The 19,606-nt window shown below is 42.3% G+C and overlaps 1 protein-coding gene across 4 annotated transcripts; it reads left to right on the forward strand.

Annotated features, from left to right (window-relative positions):
• Window positions 1-681: 681 nt before the first annotated feature.
• LOC136054714 (neurotrypsin-like) lies at window positions 682-19,261 on the forward strand. Of its 4 annotated transcripts, none has more exons than XM_065746072.1 (16): window positions 682-781; window positions 4,521-4,748; window positions 6,855-6,900; window positions 7,971-8,207; window positions 9,040-9,163; window positions 9,805-9,980; window positions 10,504-10,651; window positions 11,385-11,563; window positions 11,835-11,976; window positions 12,656-12,855; window positions 13,572-13,713; window positions 13,890-14,095; window positions 14,639-14,717; window positions 14,888-15,010; window positions 15,533-15,813; window positions 17,612-19,261. In XM_065746072.1, exons 2-16 carry the CDS (start codon window positions 4,677-4,679, stop codon window positions 17,920-17,922), a joined length of 2,466 nt encoding a protein of 821 aa, XP_065602144.1. In that variant the 5' UTR covers window positions 682-781; window positions 4,521-4,676; the 3' UTR covers window positions 17,923-19,261. The 4 variants fall into 4 exon arrangements, with proteins under 4 accessions (XP_065602144.1, XP_065602145.1, XP_065602143.1 ...); XM_065746073.1 differs by lacking the exon at window positions 682-781 and adding an exon at window positions 4,354-4,369; XM_065746071.1 differs by lacking the exon at window positions 682-781 and having other exon boundaries at window positions 4,378-4,748.
• The last annotated feature ends 345 nt before the right edge of the window (window positions 19,262-19,606 follow it).

Genomic DNA, 19,606 nt, shown 5'->3' on the forward strand with positions numbered 1-19,606 from the left:
TATATGTAACATTTTGCATTTCCAATCCAAAAGATGCCCTCTGAGGGCATATTTGCTAATTCTTTGTTTCTGAAAGAGATGAGCTAAGCTGGGAGTAAGGAACAGAATGAATTCTCAATTCTATTGATGAGTTTCTTTGTTTTAAAATTTGCAATATCAAATACAGTTTTGCAGCTCTTAAGCTGGTAGCTGTGCTAAATGTATCGTATCTAGAGTCTGTGAAGGACTGTCATTGTGTAAAACAAATGCTGTAACCAAAAAGGCCTCTTGGTACCGATTGTCCTTGGCAATCTGAGTTGCTGCAGTCTCCTCATCTCATGTTAAACTTGTGTCGTGTTCCACGATGTAATTTATACTGGGGGGGTCATTCCATTAGTAGTTGTATATATGACAACGTCCTTTCTGAGTTCAGGTCTTGTACTGCTTCTTGATACTGTTTTTGGGGCATAAAAGAAAGCTGGGCTCTGTTGCTCCTGGTGTTGAGCCCACTGTGTAAGAACTTAGCTGCAGAGACCTGTATGTGATTGCACGATGGGGAAAGAATTACACGAAGCGGACTAGATGTTCTACTCTCCTAAGTAGGATTTAAAGGATTTAAGCAAATCTGCTGGAATTCCTTGATCTTGTTCATGTACCTTATAGCTTGAGTATTTTACTAGTACTGTGTGTGATTGCTGTTAACTACCTTTCTTCTTAGGCTTTCACTGAAGATCTTTTATGGAGGAAGCATTGATTTTTCTACATTTTCCTGAACTTCAGACCTCAATATCTCTTCTTAATGGTAGGAAATTCTCAGACGTTATTAACAAATACTTCAGTGTAAAGAGATACCTTACATTTCATCCATATGGTTAGTCATTTTGACTAGTGTTCAAACAGGCTAAAAAAGAAGGTTTAATACCTCTTTCTAGCCCGAGTGGCTTCTAGGCCCATGTCCAGAGGGAGCTTTATTGATTTTCTTTGTTTATTTAGATTTGCAAAAGAGCTGTGTTTGTTCCAAATTTTTTAGCATCCCTTTGCTCCCTAATACTCCTCTTGGAAATGGGCCATCTGTTAGCTTCTCTGGTAGATATGCTTCAGCCTCTGCATACTTGATGCCCCTAGAGGGACAGAATAAGAGTTATTCTTTTACTCTTCGTAAACATTTTTCCAATCTGCAACTCAGTTAACAAACTGAAATAGATTTACTGTGCTTTTGTTATTAGTAGTCTGCAAACAAAGATGACCGAGATTAGCAATCTCTGTAGGCTACCATCAAGCACTGAATAAGGATGGTCTATAGCACTTGCATTTAGGTGACTTTCTTGATTAAAAACACAGAATCACAGAATATCTGTAGTTGGAGAGGACCCATAAGCATCATCAAGTCCAACTCCTGGCTCCACAAAGGACCTCCCTAAATTCAAATCACCTGAAAAAGCAAAGGGCCACCTCTTCTGAAGGACTTACAGTTAAAAGATTAGAAGCTGACAGCAAATACATTGTCCTGCAGTCCCTGCTGAGGGAATGGAGCTATGAGACTAACAAAAGCACTAAGGTCTTGTTCTTATCTCCAAGAAAGTTGGCATTGACTTGAACCTGTTCTTGTTCCGAATGTGACAAGCAGAATTACTTCTTTGCTCCTTAGTCTAGAGAGATGGAGATACTCCTTTTAATGGGAAGACGTGGCAACTGGCAACTATGGATTTTATTTTATTTTATTTTATTTTATTTTATTTTATTTTATTTTATTTTATTTTATTTTATTTTATCTTATTTTATTTTATTTTATTTTATTTTATTTTATTTTATTTTATCTTATTTTATTTTATTTTATTTTATTTTATTTTATTTTATTTTATTTTATTTTATTTTATTTTATTTTATTTTATTTTATTTTATTTTATTTATTTTATTTTATTTCTTGAGGAATAGTTGTCCTGCTGGTTCAGGAGTAATTAGTTCAATTCCTGAGAAGCAAGCTCATTTTAGAAGGCAGCACATTTGGTTTGGAAGGGTTCATACAGAATAATCCGGAAACAATGAGGCAGAGAGACTCTGTTGGGAATTGTAGACTGTTATTACTGTAGAACTATGTTTATATCAGGGTGAGGAGGTGATATGTGTTAAATAGTGGACTTCCGTCATTACAGTTGCTTCAAATTTGCACACACAGGGAAGTTCTAAATGTGTCATGTATCTAGAGATAACTTAAAATGTGTTTCAAGTGCCATAGTTATATTGGTATAATTTCCTTCTTAATCAGTTTGAAACACAAACAAGGCTAATTCAGCCTGTGGTATCTTGGAAGTTGTTTAAGCCAGGACAATCTGGAGAGGGACTGTTACTGGAATAACTAGCAGTAAAACTATGGTAAATAGCAAAAACCCTTCAGTGTAGGCAACTCTTGATCTTTGAGTTGCAGCAGAACATGAGCAAATAGGTAAGGAAGAAGAGAGGCGTGTTGTATGACAAGTGCTTTTTGAGTCTGTCTCTCGGGGAAATGTCCTTTCATGTGCCAGAAAACCAGGAGGAGATCTTAGTGAGAAGGAGGTGGTTGCAGACTTGACACAGAGGAGACTGTTGCAAAGACCAGATACATCTTAGTTTCCATCAGGAAGCTGAGTCCCAAACTTCAACTTCTGTTGCTTTTGTTGCACTGGTCTGTGTTTTCCTTTTGAGTAAATCACTTAAAAATAACTAGGAAAGCCTTGACTTAAGAGAGAGGGAAGCTACTGTGAGAGAAATTATAGGCTTTTGCTAGAGGATATAAATGCTATTAGTCAGATAGAGGTTGAAAGGAGCTGTTCTTTTCCAGTCCTAAAGAGTTAAATAGGTGAGCATCTTCTTGGAAATAAGGAAGAGGCATCAACAACCTCTCTAGTCCTCAGGAGAAGTGTCTTCTGAATGCCAGTGGATTTTCTGTTATTATTTCCAGTACATTCTTTCCTTATGTTTTCACTGGAATGATTAGAAAATTCCAGCACGTTCCTATCTTTGCTTTTTGTTTTGCTCCTTTTTCCCAGTGCCACCTGAGAGTTAGAGAACGCTGTAGCTTGTAAGCTATTTCCGTCTCCTCTTGACCTGATCATCTGCCTCCTGTGCTACATGGATATAGGAGATTTGCTCCTAATTAACTGAGTGTAATTCTTGGCCAAATCCACCATGTCCAGAATGCAATATGGTACAAATCCACTCAAACTGCTCCCTCCTACCACATAGTAGTGGCTCCTGTAAAGGATCCAGATGTAGTGGAATTTAATTGCATTTGATGAGTGACTAAAGATGAGGCAACACAAAGCTGTCATGTGAAGTGACTAATGGGTAATAAGTGAGAAAAGAAAAAGAGGCTTTTTGTCAAGCCAGTGGATTTGTATCAGCCTGTTTCTTGCTTTTATGCTGAAAGTCTCTTTAAAAATGCTTCTCAGACATCTTGGCCAGAAATGAGCTCATTTCTTAAGGTGACCGTAGTTCATGCTGCAGAATGCTAAGAGTTAATCCCTCCATAATCAGAATGTAAATGTAGTAAATGCCCATTAGACTGAGCTGGAGAGCAGTATAGGGAACGTGAGAAATTTCCCAAATTAAACAATTCCAAGTTGACCAAATCCTCTTCTTAGATTTGATTAATAACACTTAAATTGTTTTTTGTTGTAGCCTCTATTCCTATTTTTTGTGAAGAATCAGTAAGTTCAAAATGAACTAGCTAAAACTAACAGAAAACCCCACTAAAACACTTTAGGATTAATTGATAGCAATACAATAATAATTAAACTCTCTGGAAATCGCCCTAGCAATCAGATGAAAACGTTACAGCCCCAAGGTCAAGGAGACACTGCAAGATGCAGGGCTGAAAAGTGGGAAAGCTCCCCTGAGAGCTGATTTTTTCTTGGGAAATCTGTAAGCTCTTCAATGTAGTTTTCTGGGCCCCATTTACCTGGGTTCAAATCTAAGGAGAGTCTGACCTCAGGAAGCTGCAAGCAGCTAATCGAGGAGGCAGTGGTGGGAGGATAAAGTCCAGATTCCTTCCAACAAGTATAATCTCTGGCGAGCGTGCGTGCACAAGCCGTTTCCTTATTCAGTTTTGCTGCTGGAGCTGTTGCAGAAAGAAGCCCCAGATCCTTGCTGCTGCTACATCTTTTGTGCTTAACGGGGAGAGAAGGAAGAGTCAGCTGTGGAAAGAAGGAATTTCAGGAGAGGAGAGAGCGGCTGTCCAGGCTGCCGGGCGGACAGTGGTGGGGAGGCGGATGCTGGCGCTCGGGAGGAGCGCATACCTAGAGCCACGCGAGAGGCTGGGACAGCGAGCAAAAGGGAGGGGACAGCGGAGGTGCGGGAGCAGGCTGAGGGCTGTGCCCCGCCCGTCTGCGCTTGTCTCCTGCTGGTTTTGAAGGTGATAGAGAAATTCTGGGGCATGAACTCCCTTCTATCCCTTTCTTTTTCCATTTCTGAAAAGAAGAAGAATCAAGGAGAAGAGGTGAGGAGAGTGAGATTATAAGATGCTGTTGGAACTTTGATCCCTACCCATCCCTTTCCCCATGCAGAAATGAAAGAGGCATCCTGCTCCCTCCGATGTGAAGTGGCAAGCGCCTGGCTCACGGGAAACCGAGCTGGAGAGTGAGAAGAGGATGCAGCAGCTGAGCCCAGCAGCAGAATGAGACTGTGAAGCTTGAAGCTGCTGCCCACTTAGTACAGGAAGGATGAAGATCCCCAAAGTACTTAGGATGTTGGTTGAGCTCTTGAGTCTGTTATCATGTCTCAGATGTGGGGAGGTAAGAAATTGAAATTCTTCTATCTGCTTGTAAAAAGTCATGTGGATTATTATTATTATTTTTTAAATATCCTCACTGTGTATGGATTATGTTCTTACTGAGCATGTTTTCTGATGTATCTAGGCAGCTGTGGTCTCTGGGAAGAGTTCGGGGCTTGGGGAGGGATTTATTTCATTGTGCTTATGAAATTCATAAAAGGAAACAAAGCAGGATGCACAGGGGCTTGCAGATGCTTTGGCTCAGGTCTCCCATGTTACTCAAGCACTGCAGTGAGCCTTGCATGAGAGATCCTTTGTTTCTATTCTTCACCAGTGGATTGCTGATCCCTATTGCTGTTGTGGGCAGATGATTTATAGCCCATAGAGCTGGGGCAGTGACTGCAGCATGGACTATTGCACTAAAATTTTGTGATGGTGATGGTGACTGTGGGGGAATTTTGGAAACTGCTAGAGGAACTGGCAGCAACTAGTTTTTCATTAGAAGGGAAGCATATTACTTGGACTGGAGTTTTGTCTTTTATGATCAATCTCCAGGAAGAGTATGTTCAGTCTCTCATACATCGAATTATTAAAGCAACCCATCCCTCTGTTTCTTGTTGGCTTACACTTGTGTTAAAGTGCACATGTAGAATGTAGGAGTCAGGGGATTTGGGTTGTAACTCAACTGTCCTGTGTATTATCTTGGGCAGTCACAAAAGTGTCACTAAGCTCACTTTCCTCTCTTTGCAAAGCACTTTGAGATCCCCATGCGAGTCCTTCAGCACTGTTGGTTTACAGAGCATGATGTGGTCCCAGAACAGCTGGAACATGCAGACAAATGGACTTTTGACTGAAAAGGTTTTGGCCATTAATTGCTGGTTTATCTATGCATCTTCCTGAGCATATGTACCTGAGCTCTGATTTGCTCTTCCTGAACCATGTCAAGAATTCATTTTCTATATGCAAAGTCATATTCTGACTTCTGGAGGATGATGAAGTTTGGCCATAGTTTACATAGTTCTGGCACACCTGCTGACCATTATACATAACTTTCATCTGTAAATTATGTCAGCCATAAATAGGTGTCATTCTTGACTGGTATCTGTCAGGACTATCCCTGCTTATTTCAGAAGAGGATTCAGTTTAAGAGCTGAGGCTGAGAGAAGTGAAATTAGTGCATTTTGAAGAAAAACAGAACCATTTCTATAGCCAATTCTCTTCATAAACACACCTCTTCTTTGTGAATTAAAAATCTTTGTTCATCTATATATGGCTGTACTTAGAAATGAGTTAAACTACATGAAGCTAGCAGAAGCATGTACAGTTTCTTCTTTGTGCTCTGGGTCTGTGAAGGTCTTGCACCTGCCTGCATACCATGCCATGTGTTGAACTGGAGATCCCTATCTCTCAACCAGCAGTCAAGTTATAACCACCAAAAACACTGCCTGCAAGAGGAAATGTAGTTTTGGGGATGGACAGGATGCTAGAATGAGGGCTTTATTTCATATTCTTTGTTTTTAGCTACTTAATATCATTTGGATAATATTCCCATATGATATCTTATACTCTCATGTATTTTAAAACAAAATCCTCAAAAAATTATGTTAGATTTTTTTCTTCAGTCGTTTCCCACTTGGTGCACAGATGTTTATTACTATTCTAACAGGGAACCCCTGGGGCACCATCCCATCAGGTAGCTGTGTTTGCTTCTGTGGTCATGGATTGCTTATTAATTGCATGGAGGGAGAGTGAGTAGTTATTCATTATTTTTCCTTTCTAATAACAGTTATTTTCTTCCAACTTTTTTTTTTTTTTCCATAGAGATTTCACTCTGGTGTCAGATTTTATTTGCTGACAGCACTGGGGCTGAAACCTTGAAAAGAGCAGGCAGAGCCCTGTAATGTGCTTAGATCAAGGGTAAATCTCTGCAGGCCAGCAATTACTCATTTTGTTGTTAGTGGGCAGAGCTGTGATTGGGTTTGAAGAAAAGCAATGGAGAGAGCAGGTAAGAGGCTAGTTACCAGGGAGTGTTTGCCTAAAGCAGCAAAAGGCCAAGCTGCTTTCAGGACATGCCCATGTTTATTTCATTGGATAATCATCTCTGCTTTTGCTCTGTTTCTTTTCCCAGGCTCTCCTGGGATCTCAGCCCAGCCAAAACCATTTGCAGAGTACAGGTAAGAACAAGAAGTTATTAATTCAATCATCAGGCATATTCTTTCCTGCAGTGGTGATCTGAGACCACAGGTACGATGAAGCACTGCTATCTGGCTTTCTTCCCTTCTTTCCATCATTTCTTTTATCTTGTATGCCTCAACCTTTATCTTCTTCACCAATATGGCCAGACTGCTTAATCTTTGTTATGTCTAATACTTTTGCACTTCTCTGTTCCTCTCCCTTGTTCTTTTCCTTTCATCTCTATTTCTGCCCTAGTTTATTTTTGCATGCTCACTCTGACTAGTAAGTACTGAATTCTAGTGTGCTCCCCTCTTAAGCTCCTAGGTAATTCAGAGTAAGGGTGTATGTCTATTGAAATTAACAACAATGAGAACCAGTTCAAATTGTTCATGTTTGAGTCCAATTAACACATTTTAAAGACCTAAGCAGTTCATAATCTTCAGATCATTTTTTTTTCATAGGTTACTCTGAAAATAATCATAGAATCATAGAAGGGTTTGGGTTGGAAGGGACCTTTATGATCATCTAGTTCCAACCTCCCTGCTACAGGCAGGGATACCACCCACTAGACCAGGTTGCTCAAAACCCCATCCAGCCTGGCCTTGAATACCTCCAAAGAGGGGCATCTACAACCTATCTTGGCAACCTGTTCCAGCATCTTAGCACCCTCAGAGTAAAGAATTTCTTCCTATTATCTAGACTAAATCTACCCTCTTCCATTGTTAAAACCATTTCCCCTTGTCCTGTTGCTACATGCCCTTATGAGAAATCCCTCCCCAGCATTCCTTTAAGCCCCCTCAGTCCCTGTCAGGCTGTATGATGTTGCCCCTGAGTCTTCTCTTCTCCAGGCTGAAGAGCCCCAGCTTTCTCAGCCTGTTTCCACATGGGAGGGGCTCCAACATCTTGTTGTCCTTCTTGTATTGGGGGCCCCAGAACTGGGCACAGTATTCCAGATGGGTTCTCATGAAGAGCCTCAAGACATAGAAAGTGGTTCAGTAGATGAGCTGATATTGCTGCTATTGTCTGATCCTTTGTGTGTGATGCCTAACAGCTTTCTTTCTGTGCCCAGTGTCTAGTGGCTGTGGCGTCGGACCTCTTGGGTACTACAATGGCTCACTGTCTGTCACTGAGGCTGGAGCAGAGTGCCTGAACTGGGCAGAGTTTCCTGATTATGTCCAGCAGTACCCAGATCGTGGCTTAGGGGACCACAACCACTGCAGAAACCCAGATGGGGGAACTACACCCTGGTGCTTCTTCCGGCTTGCATCAGGGGCCATCAGTTGGGCTAACTGCGACTGTAACCAAGGTAAGACTGTTTCCTAACTGCCAGAGCCTGTCTCAAAGGGTTAAGGCCAGAAATAATGCTACACAGACCTGCAAGTAGCAGCTGGGACAACCTGGGAAAGAAGTATAGTACAATAAGTGTCCCAGTTTGCCTGAAGAAGTAGGACTAGATGCTAGCCTGTGTGGGAGAAAACATTTGTGTGTTCTAGGGCGTGGATTTAAGCTGCTGTGGCCATAGAGTCTTCTATAGATGCTTTTATTCTCATACAAGGGGATTTATTTTTTTCTGTTGTTAACTTAGGTAATTTTGAAAACAGTTTAAGTTATGTGGAAAACAACCCACTCCAACTCCTGAAGTCTTCATTTCAGAGCTCTCCTCATGTCATTGTAGCAGCTCAAGTACAGAAAAATCTTCTCTGATTAGATTTGTAAATCTTCTGTGGCAAAGCAGGTCCTAAGCTTACTTTAGAATTTCTTGCAGTGCCAGCACAGGGACTGCTGCTTCTTTTGAGGCATGCAAGGGAGCTCTCAGTACACTGACTAGTGCAGTGCTTTTCTGTTTGTCCTTTTTGCTGACTATAACTGTGTTTTGCAGAATGGATAATAAATGAAATAACAAATATCTTCCCTCAACAATGTAAGCACATTCAAAGATAGCTTCATTAAAATAAAGGATACAGCAAGCGTAGTTTTGCTGTGTGCTTGCCACACCCTTACACTACTTCATACAAGTCAGTGACAGCACCACAGCACAGGATGTGGGGAATTGAGTCCAGTTCAGCTCAGCTACACACGAAAGTTCAAGACTTGCTGATCTGAATTCTCTGTTGTTTTTTTTTCCTTTCCTCTGGAAGGTGCTGTGCGGTTGGCTGAAGATAGTAGTGTGGAGCTGTACTTTGGTGGACTCTGGGGTACCATCTGTGCTGACCTCTGGACTGACTGGGATGCCAGTGTTGTCTGTAGGCAGCTAGGTCTCAGGTGGGAACCTCAGTGTGGCTTGAAGTGTTACGTGCTTACACGTTCCCTGAGAGAACAGCCTCATTAATTACTGTCCCTCTGGAGTAATATGTAGCCTGTGCGAGAGGAGTTTGTTCTGTAGGCTCATTTCCCACTTACTAGGTCCTTTGTACCCATTTTATTTTCCATGGCTATGCCTAATCCCAGTCAGAATTTACAAGTACAGGGGTTTCTACAGCTTGACATTCAAGGCTGTGATGAGTGATTCAATTTTTAATATTAACTGTACCAATCTTTTATAAATTGTTGAGACTGTGAACTCTCTTAGGGAATCTCTTATTTGGACCTTCAGTCTTCCGAAGAGCAAGAGATTGAGTCCACAGAGAAGGAAGAATTTGATTCAGATATGTAGATGTGCTGACTATGTTACAGTCTGTTGATGAGTTTGATTATTGCTCTCAAGTGAAGGTACCATTCCTGACCAGATCAGCTCTGCTTCAGGGAAGATAGAACGTATTACCTGGGAGGAAAGTACTATAAGCTTTCCATTAGACTGGAAATGGCTAGCCCTTTAAGCTCTCACAATTAACTGAGCTCACAAGATGTGAACAGTCGGGCTGGAAAAGAAGTGTTTCATCATTCTGTTGCATTCCCCATACCAGTGAGATTGGCACAGCTGGAAAGAAGAATCGTCCTGGATTGTGGCCTATTCCCCTGCACCTGCAGTCAGCAAACTGCCATGGGGATGAGGAAACCCTCTTGCAATGTGGCTATCAGGAAGCTGTGTCAGGAACTTGTAACCAGGGAAGTGCCATGGTAACGTGTGTCCCTCCAGAAGGTAAATCTTCCAAGAGAAGTTCACTCTGTTTTTCTTGTGCCTAGTTTATTTGAAATCTCATGTTGCTGATAAGATATTAAATCTGAGATTGTGATGCTGTGGAGACTAAATTGTTGGAACATGTTCTTCTTTCACCTGCTGTGAAGGTGATTACCTTCCTTCCAGTGGAAAATAATGTATTTTTTCCCAATCCCAAGTACTCAGTGGGCATTCTTCTAGAATCACTGAAGGACAGTTGCTTATGACCACATCCCTTTCATTCAGAACAGTTTTTTGTTCACAGGCAGCAAAGTCTTGATCGTTGTTAGCAGACAGTTAAAGAGCTGTCTCTGGATTAGTGGCACCTTATGCTGTGGCCTTCAGTCATGGCTTCTTCTAGGGGGTTTGGAGGGGAGGAAGTGGTAGAATGGAACGAGAGAATCCCAGCAGTGACTGGCTGGTGAATGGACTATGCCTTTAACTGCTGGACGTTCTTTATCCCTTTCTTGTTCTGTTTTTGCTATCTTCCTTTCTTGAAACACAGGTGTAGGTGCTCCATTGCGTTTAGTTGGGGGAAAGGAGAGCTTTGAAGGACGAGTGGAGGTTTACCATGATGGCAAGTGGGGCACCATCTGTGATGACCAGTGGGATGACCGTGACGCTGAAGTAGTTTGTAGGCAGCTGGGACTAAGGTACTTGCTGTGTTTTTCATCATGGTGTGGTCATAGAAGTAGTCTGAATAAAGAATGTGAGAGCATGTACCTTCACTATAGCACAATCCCTTCCTATGGGAAGGGTATGAAAATCTCAGGGAGGATAATATCAGACTTAACATCCTATCACAGGATTTTGTACTTAATTCAGTAAGTCAGTTTTATGGATTTATGCTGTGTAAAAAAGAGTTGGTGTAACTCTTTCCAAAGTTTGTGTTTATCTCTGTTCATTATTTTTACTTGTCTCAGTGCATATATTCATGGCCTCAGTGCTATACTGTCATAATGACTTTCACAGGTGAATTGCGGTCATTTATTTGTCGAAACTTAAACGCCTTCGGTTTCACTGGCTGTCTTTATCCTCTCCATTCATGGAAAGAAAGAGAGCACATCATTCTTTATGTCAGCACTTAACACGGGAACTGTTGTATACAAAATTGAATCAACACAATTGCTTGAAATAGCTGAGTCAATTTTGAAATCCTTTCTACTTTGGGAGTTTTGCCTTTCCCTGAGATTGAGACATCAGTGTCCTCTAATCACATTAAAGAACTTTCCAGTGGGATATATAGGTTAACAGTTAACAGTACCACTGTGTAAGAAATACAGATTAGCTACGGAAGGACTAGTGTGAGAGAGACCCTGTGCAGTGCAGAATCCAAGAGCACCAGACTGTGACTTTCCTTACTGAACTTTAATGTATCTATTGCAGTGGGAACCCAAAAGCCTTGTCATGGGCTCACTATGGGCAGGGATCTGGCCCCATCCTGCTAGATGAAGTAGAGTGCTCAGGCAATGAGCTCTCACTTGACCAGTGCAAGAAGAGTGACTGGGGACAACAAAACTGCGACCACATTGAAGATGCTGGCGTCTCCTGTGACCCTTTCACAGGTACTTACAGTTCTGTGCCAGTCAGCTGCAGCCTTACTCCTATATTACATAGGTGGAAATGAATCAGAGCCAGGCTAGGTGGTGTTCTCATTGCTTTCCACAGGTGGCATGAAAAGGCTGAGGTATGTTTGGGTTTTTTTTGAGTATTCTTAAGTAACCGTCTTTGATTTCTTCCTGTCATGAGCTGCAGAGAGTATTCAGCTGTGGGGTTTAGACTTTTTCTTCTCTCCCTTTCTGAGTGCTGATCTTTCCTTCTCCTACCCCTTTGCAGAGGGCACTGTAAGGCTGATTGGTGGTCGCAGCCCCAGTGAAGGCAGGGTAGAAGTTTATTACAATGGAGACTGGGGCACAGTATGTGATGATGGCTGGACAGACCTCAGTGCCCAGGTGGTCTGCAGGCAGCTGGGCTTCAGGTAGGACTGAGAGCATTTGTGGTATCTGTACCTCCTAATTTCAAGGTTTAGATTCTATGTCCCTTTACTAGGATGGGCTGGGCATTACTTACTTCAGTGCCGTCTTTGTTAGAAGGGTTATTACCATTACACAGTTTTTTCAGGAAGCATTAATAAGTGTCTGCATCCTTTCCCAGGAAAAAAAAGTATATATAAATATCTTAATTATTTATTGTGCTGACCTATTTTGCAAGTAGATAACAGGCTTGATACTGTCTTAACGAACCACTCACCAAAATTAGAATGTTTTCTTGTTATTCCTTAAATTCCCAGCTGTATCAGCTCAGCACTACCATCCTGTCTGCTCTGTTAGCTAAGCTTTATCACCTGCTAAACAATATGAGCTAGTTGCTCTGTTGCTAAACTATATCACCTGCTTTAGTACTTGAAAGAAGACCACTGGAATAAAAAAGAGTAGTAGTGGGGGCTTCTTAATGATATCCATGGAAGTTGAAGTTGGTGAGATGTGCAAGCTGATAGGATGCTGTCCAGTGTGTCAGTGAGTAGCTTAGGTAGAGAGCCCACCAGTGCCACAACTGATATCTGCAGGGGAGTTTTCCTTTGGGTGAGAGTTTGGGTCTCTCTGTGAGATCATTGAGTTACAGTGACTTCAATGTTATGTTGTGTTTCTTTCCTCTAGTGGCCCTGCTACCCTGGCCTCCGAAGCGGACTATGCGGTTGGCCAAGGCTTTATCTTGCTGGATGATGTGGCATGTGTGGGCACAGAGCTCTCCCTCCTGGACTGTCCCCATAGCAACTGGGGGCAGCACGACTGCTCACATGCTGAGGATGTGGGAGTCCACTGTTCTCCTGAGAGCAACACAGTCACTGGCAGCCTGGGTAACTAGACTTGTGCCTTGCTCTGGACAGAGGGAAAACATCACTTCCTGGTCTGATCCTTTGGAAACTTTGGCAGATGTGGGAGTTTTCCCGTGCTGCCTCAGTGATAACTACTTTTTGAGAAGGATTCATAGGAATAAGCCCTGGCTGTTTTGGGGCAGAGCCATAGAGCTGTGGTTCTTCGAGACGTATAGCCAGACCCATAGAGAGATGGAAGTTGGAAAGAATTATACTGACTATCTGTTTGTATGAGGCCTGGTACTCTGTTTTCTCTATTGCAGGAAACTTTCCAATTTGTCATCTATTTTTTTTTATTGAAATATACACGATCCAATTTTTTGTTGTTGTTTTTCCTGAATGGAGGTCTCTTTTCTTGCCTAGAATAATCTAATAGTTTTTAATAATTTAATGGATTTATTTCCAAGGCATGTTTAAGCTTGTCCACTCTTGACTCACCAGCCAATAACTTTCTTTTTGTTCTCATTCTCCTCTTTACTTAGCTTTCAGAAATGCGATTTAATGATTTCCAGTGTGTATTAAATAAATTAATAGGCACTGATATTGCAAGGAGGTGAAATGAGGGAAATGGTTGTCATGTAAATTATCACTCCTCTCTCCTACTTCCCTTCTCCTTGTTTTTCCTGTAAAAACTAAGTTCTGAGCATCTCACGCTCTCTGGTATTTTTGCTTGCAGCAACCTGTGTTTTTTCCTGCAGGGCCTCCTGTGCGCCTGGTGGATGGAGAAAGCACCAAGGAGGGACGGGTTGAAGTATTCCTGAATGGTCAGTGGGGCAGTGTCTGTGATGATGGCTGGACAGATAGAGATGCTACAGTAGTTTGCAGGCAACTGGGCTTCAGGTAAGGTAACTGGTGCATTCATCTTATAAACTGAAATAGCTCTTGGGCAACGCTTCTTTATGAACCTGCTGTTGGGAGAATCATTTCTCTTGAAATTTCTCTTCAAAGCATCCTGGTGCATCAGTTTTACCTCCCTCTTTCTTATTGCATGTTAGCCACCCTCTTTTTTATTGCAGTGGTGCAGCAAAAGCCAGGGCAATGGCTTATTTTGGTGAAGGCCAGGGGCCCATCCATCTGGACAGTGTGGAGTGTAGAGGCACAGAGCATGCCCTGGGACAGTGTGTCAGGCCTGACACTGGGGTTCACAGCTGCTGGCACAGTGAAGATGCTGGTGTGATTTGTGACTATGTGGAAGAGAAGATCCAAGATATCAGGAAAACAGGTGATATGCCCTTTCTTTCTACACAGAAATCCGGGTCTCAAGGTTTAGGATTTCTGCATGCTTTTTCACTGTAGTTTTTCTCTTCTTTGGCTGAAACTTTAACTACAAAATAAACATGTTCTCTCCTGCATCTCCTAGTTACTCTTCCTTTGTTTTCATTGTCTCTTCTAGTCTAGACTAGTCTAAGGAGCTCTAACCATGACGGGCCTTTGAGCCTGCAGAACTTCCCTTGAGTCATGTCATTATACTCTTTCTTAGAGCAGTAACTATGAGCAAACTTTGGGTTTTGGAGCACTGAGGAAATAGCTGTAGAGGTCCCATTCTTGTCATAGAACTACAGTACTGGAGGTAAGCACCTCCACTAAAACTGAGACAACCCTTGGGAACAAACTTTATATAAATTCCTTAGCACAACACAGGGCAGTCAACTAAAAGGAGGTTTAATGCCTTCAGGGAACAGGAATGATATCTTGGCTCTGTGACAGCAGTTGTTGATACTTAAGCTGAAGGTATCTATCCAACTGTGCTAACTTTGCTGTGCAGGTCCAGAGTCCAGTGTGTGTGGCATGCGCCTGCTTCACCGTCGCAAGAAAAGGATCATAGGTGGAAACAAATCTCTCAGGTAATTGCTGAGAAATCCAGAACAGGCTCCAGCTTTCCTAACTGCATTTGAACCAATGGTCTGTCTATGGGAGAATGCATGCCAGCTGAGCTCAGATAGGGCAGAGTGAATGGAGAAGCAAACAACTCCTGTGTATGTGACACTTAACTGTTCTTCTGTTTCTTCTTCAGAGGTGGTTGGCCATGGCAGGCCTCACTACGGTTGAAGGGTTTCCAGAGAGATACCCGTCTGTTGTGTGGAGCAACACTGATCAGCAGTTGCTGGGTAGTGACTGCAGCCCACTGCTTCAAAAGGTGGGTTTGTAAGTGGGAGCTCTAGGGGATTTGCAAGGATGAAGAAGATAACCTCAAAAAAGGTTACCCTCCCAGCCCAGTGGAACCACATGAACAATGTTTCTAAACCAAGACCTTCAGGTTATGATGTGTGTAATCTTGGAGCACTTATGGTGATTACTCAGTATAGGCTTGGTTTATCCCTCACTGCTCATACCTGCCCTCTTTACTTTGAGGTTTTAAGCCTTAAAAGTAACCAACATTAAGCTATGATTCCAGTACTTTAAGGAACTGTGGAAAGAGAAAGTCATAAGCCTGTTACAACTGTTGTAGCCCTTTTTATAGAAAGAAGTCTGGTGCGTGGTAGATAGTGATGCTAACAGTTGGCATTATCACATCTGCTGAAGAGATCCCACAGTCCTGAAGCTGGCACTTCTTTATAAGTTTGCAAGGAAGTGGTTCAATCTCAAAGCAGCTGAGACTTGCATGGGTCTGTTTCTCCCTTAGTAGGAGTATCAAGGTCTTGTATGTCTTTTTCTCTAGGTTTGGTGTTGATGTACGACGCTATCTGCTAAGGGTAGGTGACTACCATACAGGTGTGAAGGATGAGTTTGAGAGAGAGCTGCCCGTGGAGAGGATTGTACTCCACAGGAACTACTGGGCTGGCAGCAATGATAATGACATTGCCCTGGTCCGAATGCGAGGCAGAGAGGGGCATTGTCTCTCCTTCAATAGCCACGTTCTGCCTATCTGCCTTCCTGATAGGAAAGAGAAGTCTGACATAAACAGGCAAGCCTGCATCATCTCTGGCTGGGGAGACACGGGTAAGTGACAGGGCTCTGAGGAGCAAGATATGGAGGGGGAGAATCTGGACTGAGGAATCTATTTGCATCATTAATTTATGTCTGCTCAATTCAATGGCATGTTTTTAACACTTCTATATATATATCTATACACCCTGTTTGCGCCAAATGCTTGTCAATGAAGTAATTTTTGTGCCACTATTTTCTTCTGATATTCAGGATATCTTGAAGCCGGTCCATGGTGGAAGTTTTGGTTGCTATAACAATCTTTTGAAACTGTGAGGGAGAGGAATGCTGCCAGCTGTTCACAGTCCTCTCCTTCTCTCTGCTTTCTACATGCATGTTTGCCCACAGCAAAGCCCTTAGGCAATGACCTGTGCAGAGCAGGTGCACAGAATCTCTATATTGTTCAGGGAGGTCCCCATGTTTCCATGGTCTCCTGCCATCTTTAAGGTATCACAGTAGTAAAGTGAGGGCTTAGCAGTGGAAAGAGTCTTCCTCAGGCAACCTTGCTTGTAAAGAGCATGTGCCTGGGAAGTGACTTGAGATGAAGTGCTCTTCCTGTACAGCAAGTGACCTTTCTTGAATGTCAGGCTCCAGGGACAGTTGGGCTCTGACATTGGTTTCTGCATGAGCTTTGAGACAGCCTGTACCTGTCATTTTGCACAATGTTCCTCTGAAACTTCTAGGTTAAAGGGAGCAGGGAATATTCTAGAAAGTATTAATTACTAAATCATTAATTTTGTTAAGGCAGTGTTTTAAAATAGAGTTTGGTAGAGTTCTGACATGGATGCATTAGTCTGGAGACACCTTTAAATGCTAAGTAAGATGCTGTGTCCAGTTGTGCAGTCCTTCTCCACTTAGGGTTCTTAAATGCAAAGCAGGACTTAAGGAAAGGAGGCCTTTCTGGGGCTGCTCTGGCTGGAGAAAATACATATGTTCAGAAGGGATTGCTGCCAAAACGCAAATAGCCCCAGGAGCTTGTCTGTTGTTTTTGGACTTAACCATTCTTTCCAGCTGTTTCTCTAGCTGTTACTCAAGTGTTTGATTGAAAATATAGATTTGGCTTTGAAGTCAGTTATACCAGGTGCACATGTCACTTTGGGGTGTCTGGGGAGGATCAAGGAGCAATTTAGCCCCGTAACTCCCTTAAGCTGTACTGGGAGTTAATGGCTAGAATCTCTCCCACACACCAAACCCATCTTTCCAAATGAGTTAACAACTACCTTGTGAACTTACAGTAAGTCTGTAAATTACTTTAAATCTTGGACATCAAAAGTTTGCACTATAACACGTGAACCTTACATTCTGATCAAGTCTGTAGTAACCAAGATTTGAGCAGAGACAAGTCTGGCCAAAGATGAAGTAAGCTCCCTTTGAATAATATTTGGATGCTTCTGAGACATATGCCAAAACTTCTCTGAGGATTGACCATTTCACAAATGTTACTGCATTTATTCCTTTGTGAAAACACCATCATTTTAGTAAGGAAGAAATGAAGGCTCAGAGGGGTGAAATAAACTGAACAGGGTTCAAGTTACTTGTTGGCAGAGCCAGCAGTAAGACTCATCCTTTGATGTAACCCCCTTCTCCAACCTCTTCCCTGCTTCTTTGATCTTACTGCTCTTCTTTTGTGGTCTGGTTTTGCAGTACTGTTTTCTGAAGTTATAGTTGTTCGGAGATGCTGAGTTTGGCCTAATTCTGTGTCACAGTCTTGAGGTGAAATGTACAAATATCTGGTTTTGTGCAGAGAACTGTTGCTCTAGGTCGCTGCTGTTGTCTGTATGTGAATTGGTTTGGCTGGTCTGTTCTGTTTCAGGGAAGTCTTATTCAAGAACACTACTGCAGGGGGTGGTGCCTCTTCTCCCACGGGAAGACTGTGAGGTCCGTTATGGGCAGAAGTTCACTAACCGCATGATTTGTGCTGGGAACCTCTCTGAAGATAAACGAGTGGACAGCTGCCAGGGTGACAGTGGAGGGCCACTCATGTGTCAGAAGTCGAATGGGCGCTGGATTATTTTGGGAATCACTTCCTGGGGTTATGGCTGTGGTCGGAAGGATTCCCCTGGTGTGTACACAAAGGTCAGCAGATACGTACCCTGGATCAAGAAAGCGACCAAACTAAAATGAGAATGTCTGAGCCCCAGGAACTTCAGTGTATTGTCCTCCCTGCAGCAGCTGAAGGCTGTGGCTTCTGGCCTGCAACTGGTGGAAATGTATGTTGTCATTTGGACACTGGGAAAAAGACTTTAACTTAGAACTGGCAGAAAAACAGTTATGGTTCTTTGGTTTCACTTTAGTTCCTAATCTCTGAGCAGACAAAGCAAGTGCACAATGGTAGGACAAATAACCCTGTGTTGCTCTGACTGTCTGAGTCCTGTAATGCAATCAACACTTATTCCTTTGGCCCGGCACACAGAAATGGTAGAAATGAAGATATACTTGTGTCTGTAAATCTATTCACCAGATTTTTTATGTTCACACACTTGAAAAACGCTCCAAAGAGAGGTGAGATGCTTGGAAGATGGCACGAAGCTCTGGCATACTTTTTTTGTAACATGTCTCTCTTTCATTCCAGAAATCAGAAGATTTGACCTGAGCTGAGGAGCAGGCTAACAATTGGCCTTTTTTTCTTTTTTTTTTCCCCACATATAATGTCTCTAGAGGGAACCTTTTCTCTTCTGAAAACATGAGATCCTAAAACATCTGTCCCTGCTAAGAGATCCTTGTCCCTCCAGCTGTAATCCTGTGCCACACATTTCTGGTTGTCAGATGCTATGACTGTGTTGCTGCTTTTTCAATATAGTGGCTCTTCTGTGGCTTGTTTTCTGTTTCTCCATAAAGCAGCATCTCCTGGAATCAATTGTGTGTGTGAGAGTAAATCTTCATTTTTTAAGAGACAATAGCTTTCTTGCTTTTGAGATTACTGTGAGTGACATAAAGTTGTGACTTCAAAAGCTGGAATAGACAGGTTACTTTTCTTTAAATCTAAATGTAGTGTTAAATGTTCAGGTGCTGATTCACAGTTTAACACCACTGCAGGGACTTCATCTTGATATTTTATTCATCATGGTTATTAACTGCCCTTTGTGATCTTTGTCTTTAATATCTCTGTTCACAGTTCTCCCATGAAACATGGAAATACTCTGGGTATATAGAGACAGAACAAACACTAAGTGAGTAATTTTCTTGAGGTGCAAAGCAGTTTCCTGCATTCCTGGAGTATGTGAAGCCTTTGGACAACACCTCTTCTTTGTGTACAGTTTCTCTTTTCATTCCTCTCAGTGGAAGTGAATTGGGCTTACTTAACTCAAGGGTATGCAAGCAGTGCCATCAAGCTGCTACTGCTTAGGGTCAGACCTTCTCAGCCTGAACAGAAATAATGCTGAGAGAATACAAGAATAGTGTTGTTGAACACTTCACTTTCTTCCTTCTCCTCTCACTCAAACAAATGGATGTAATTTCCTCCTCCTAGACCTTAATTACTTTTCTAGGTTAATTTATTATTTTTCTATTTTTCTCCCTATTCAAAAATGGAAGAGCTAAGTGCATTAACAGTTGTGCAGCTCACAGCAGTGTGTTCTACCTATATGTAGCCAAGCCAGAGAGAAGACAGCTCTGTTTGGGTGTGGCCTTGGTGCATAACAAGTGATACAAACATGGAGTAATAATCCAGTCTGGGACACGTGGAACTTGTGCCAAATGTGCATGTTTTGGGTTTGCTCGTGTGCTATGGAGTCGCACAGTAGTCTGTTGCCTGGAAGGTCTGTACTCAAGGCACTGAGCTGTTAGGTACCTGGGTATTATCAAGGCA

This window comes from Cyrtonyx montezumae, unplaced genomic scaffold (genome assembly GCF_038088225.1).
Source record: "Cyrtonyx montezumae isolate F1298 unplaced genomic scaffold, pur_monq_1.0 scaffold_4, whole genome shotgun sequence".
Taxonomy (NCBI): Eukaryota; Metazoa; Chordata; class Aves; order Galliformes; family Odontophoridae; genus Cyrtonyx; species Cyrtonyx montezumae.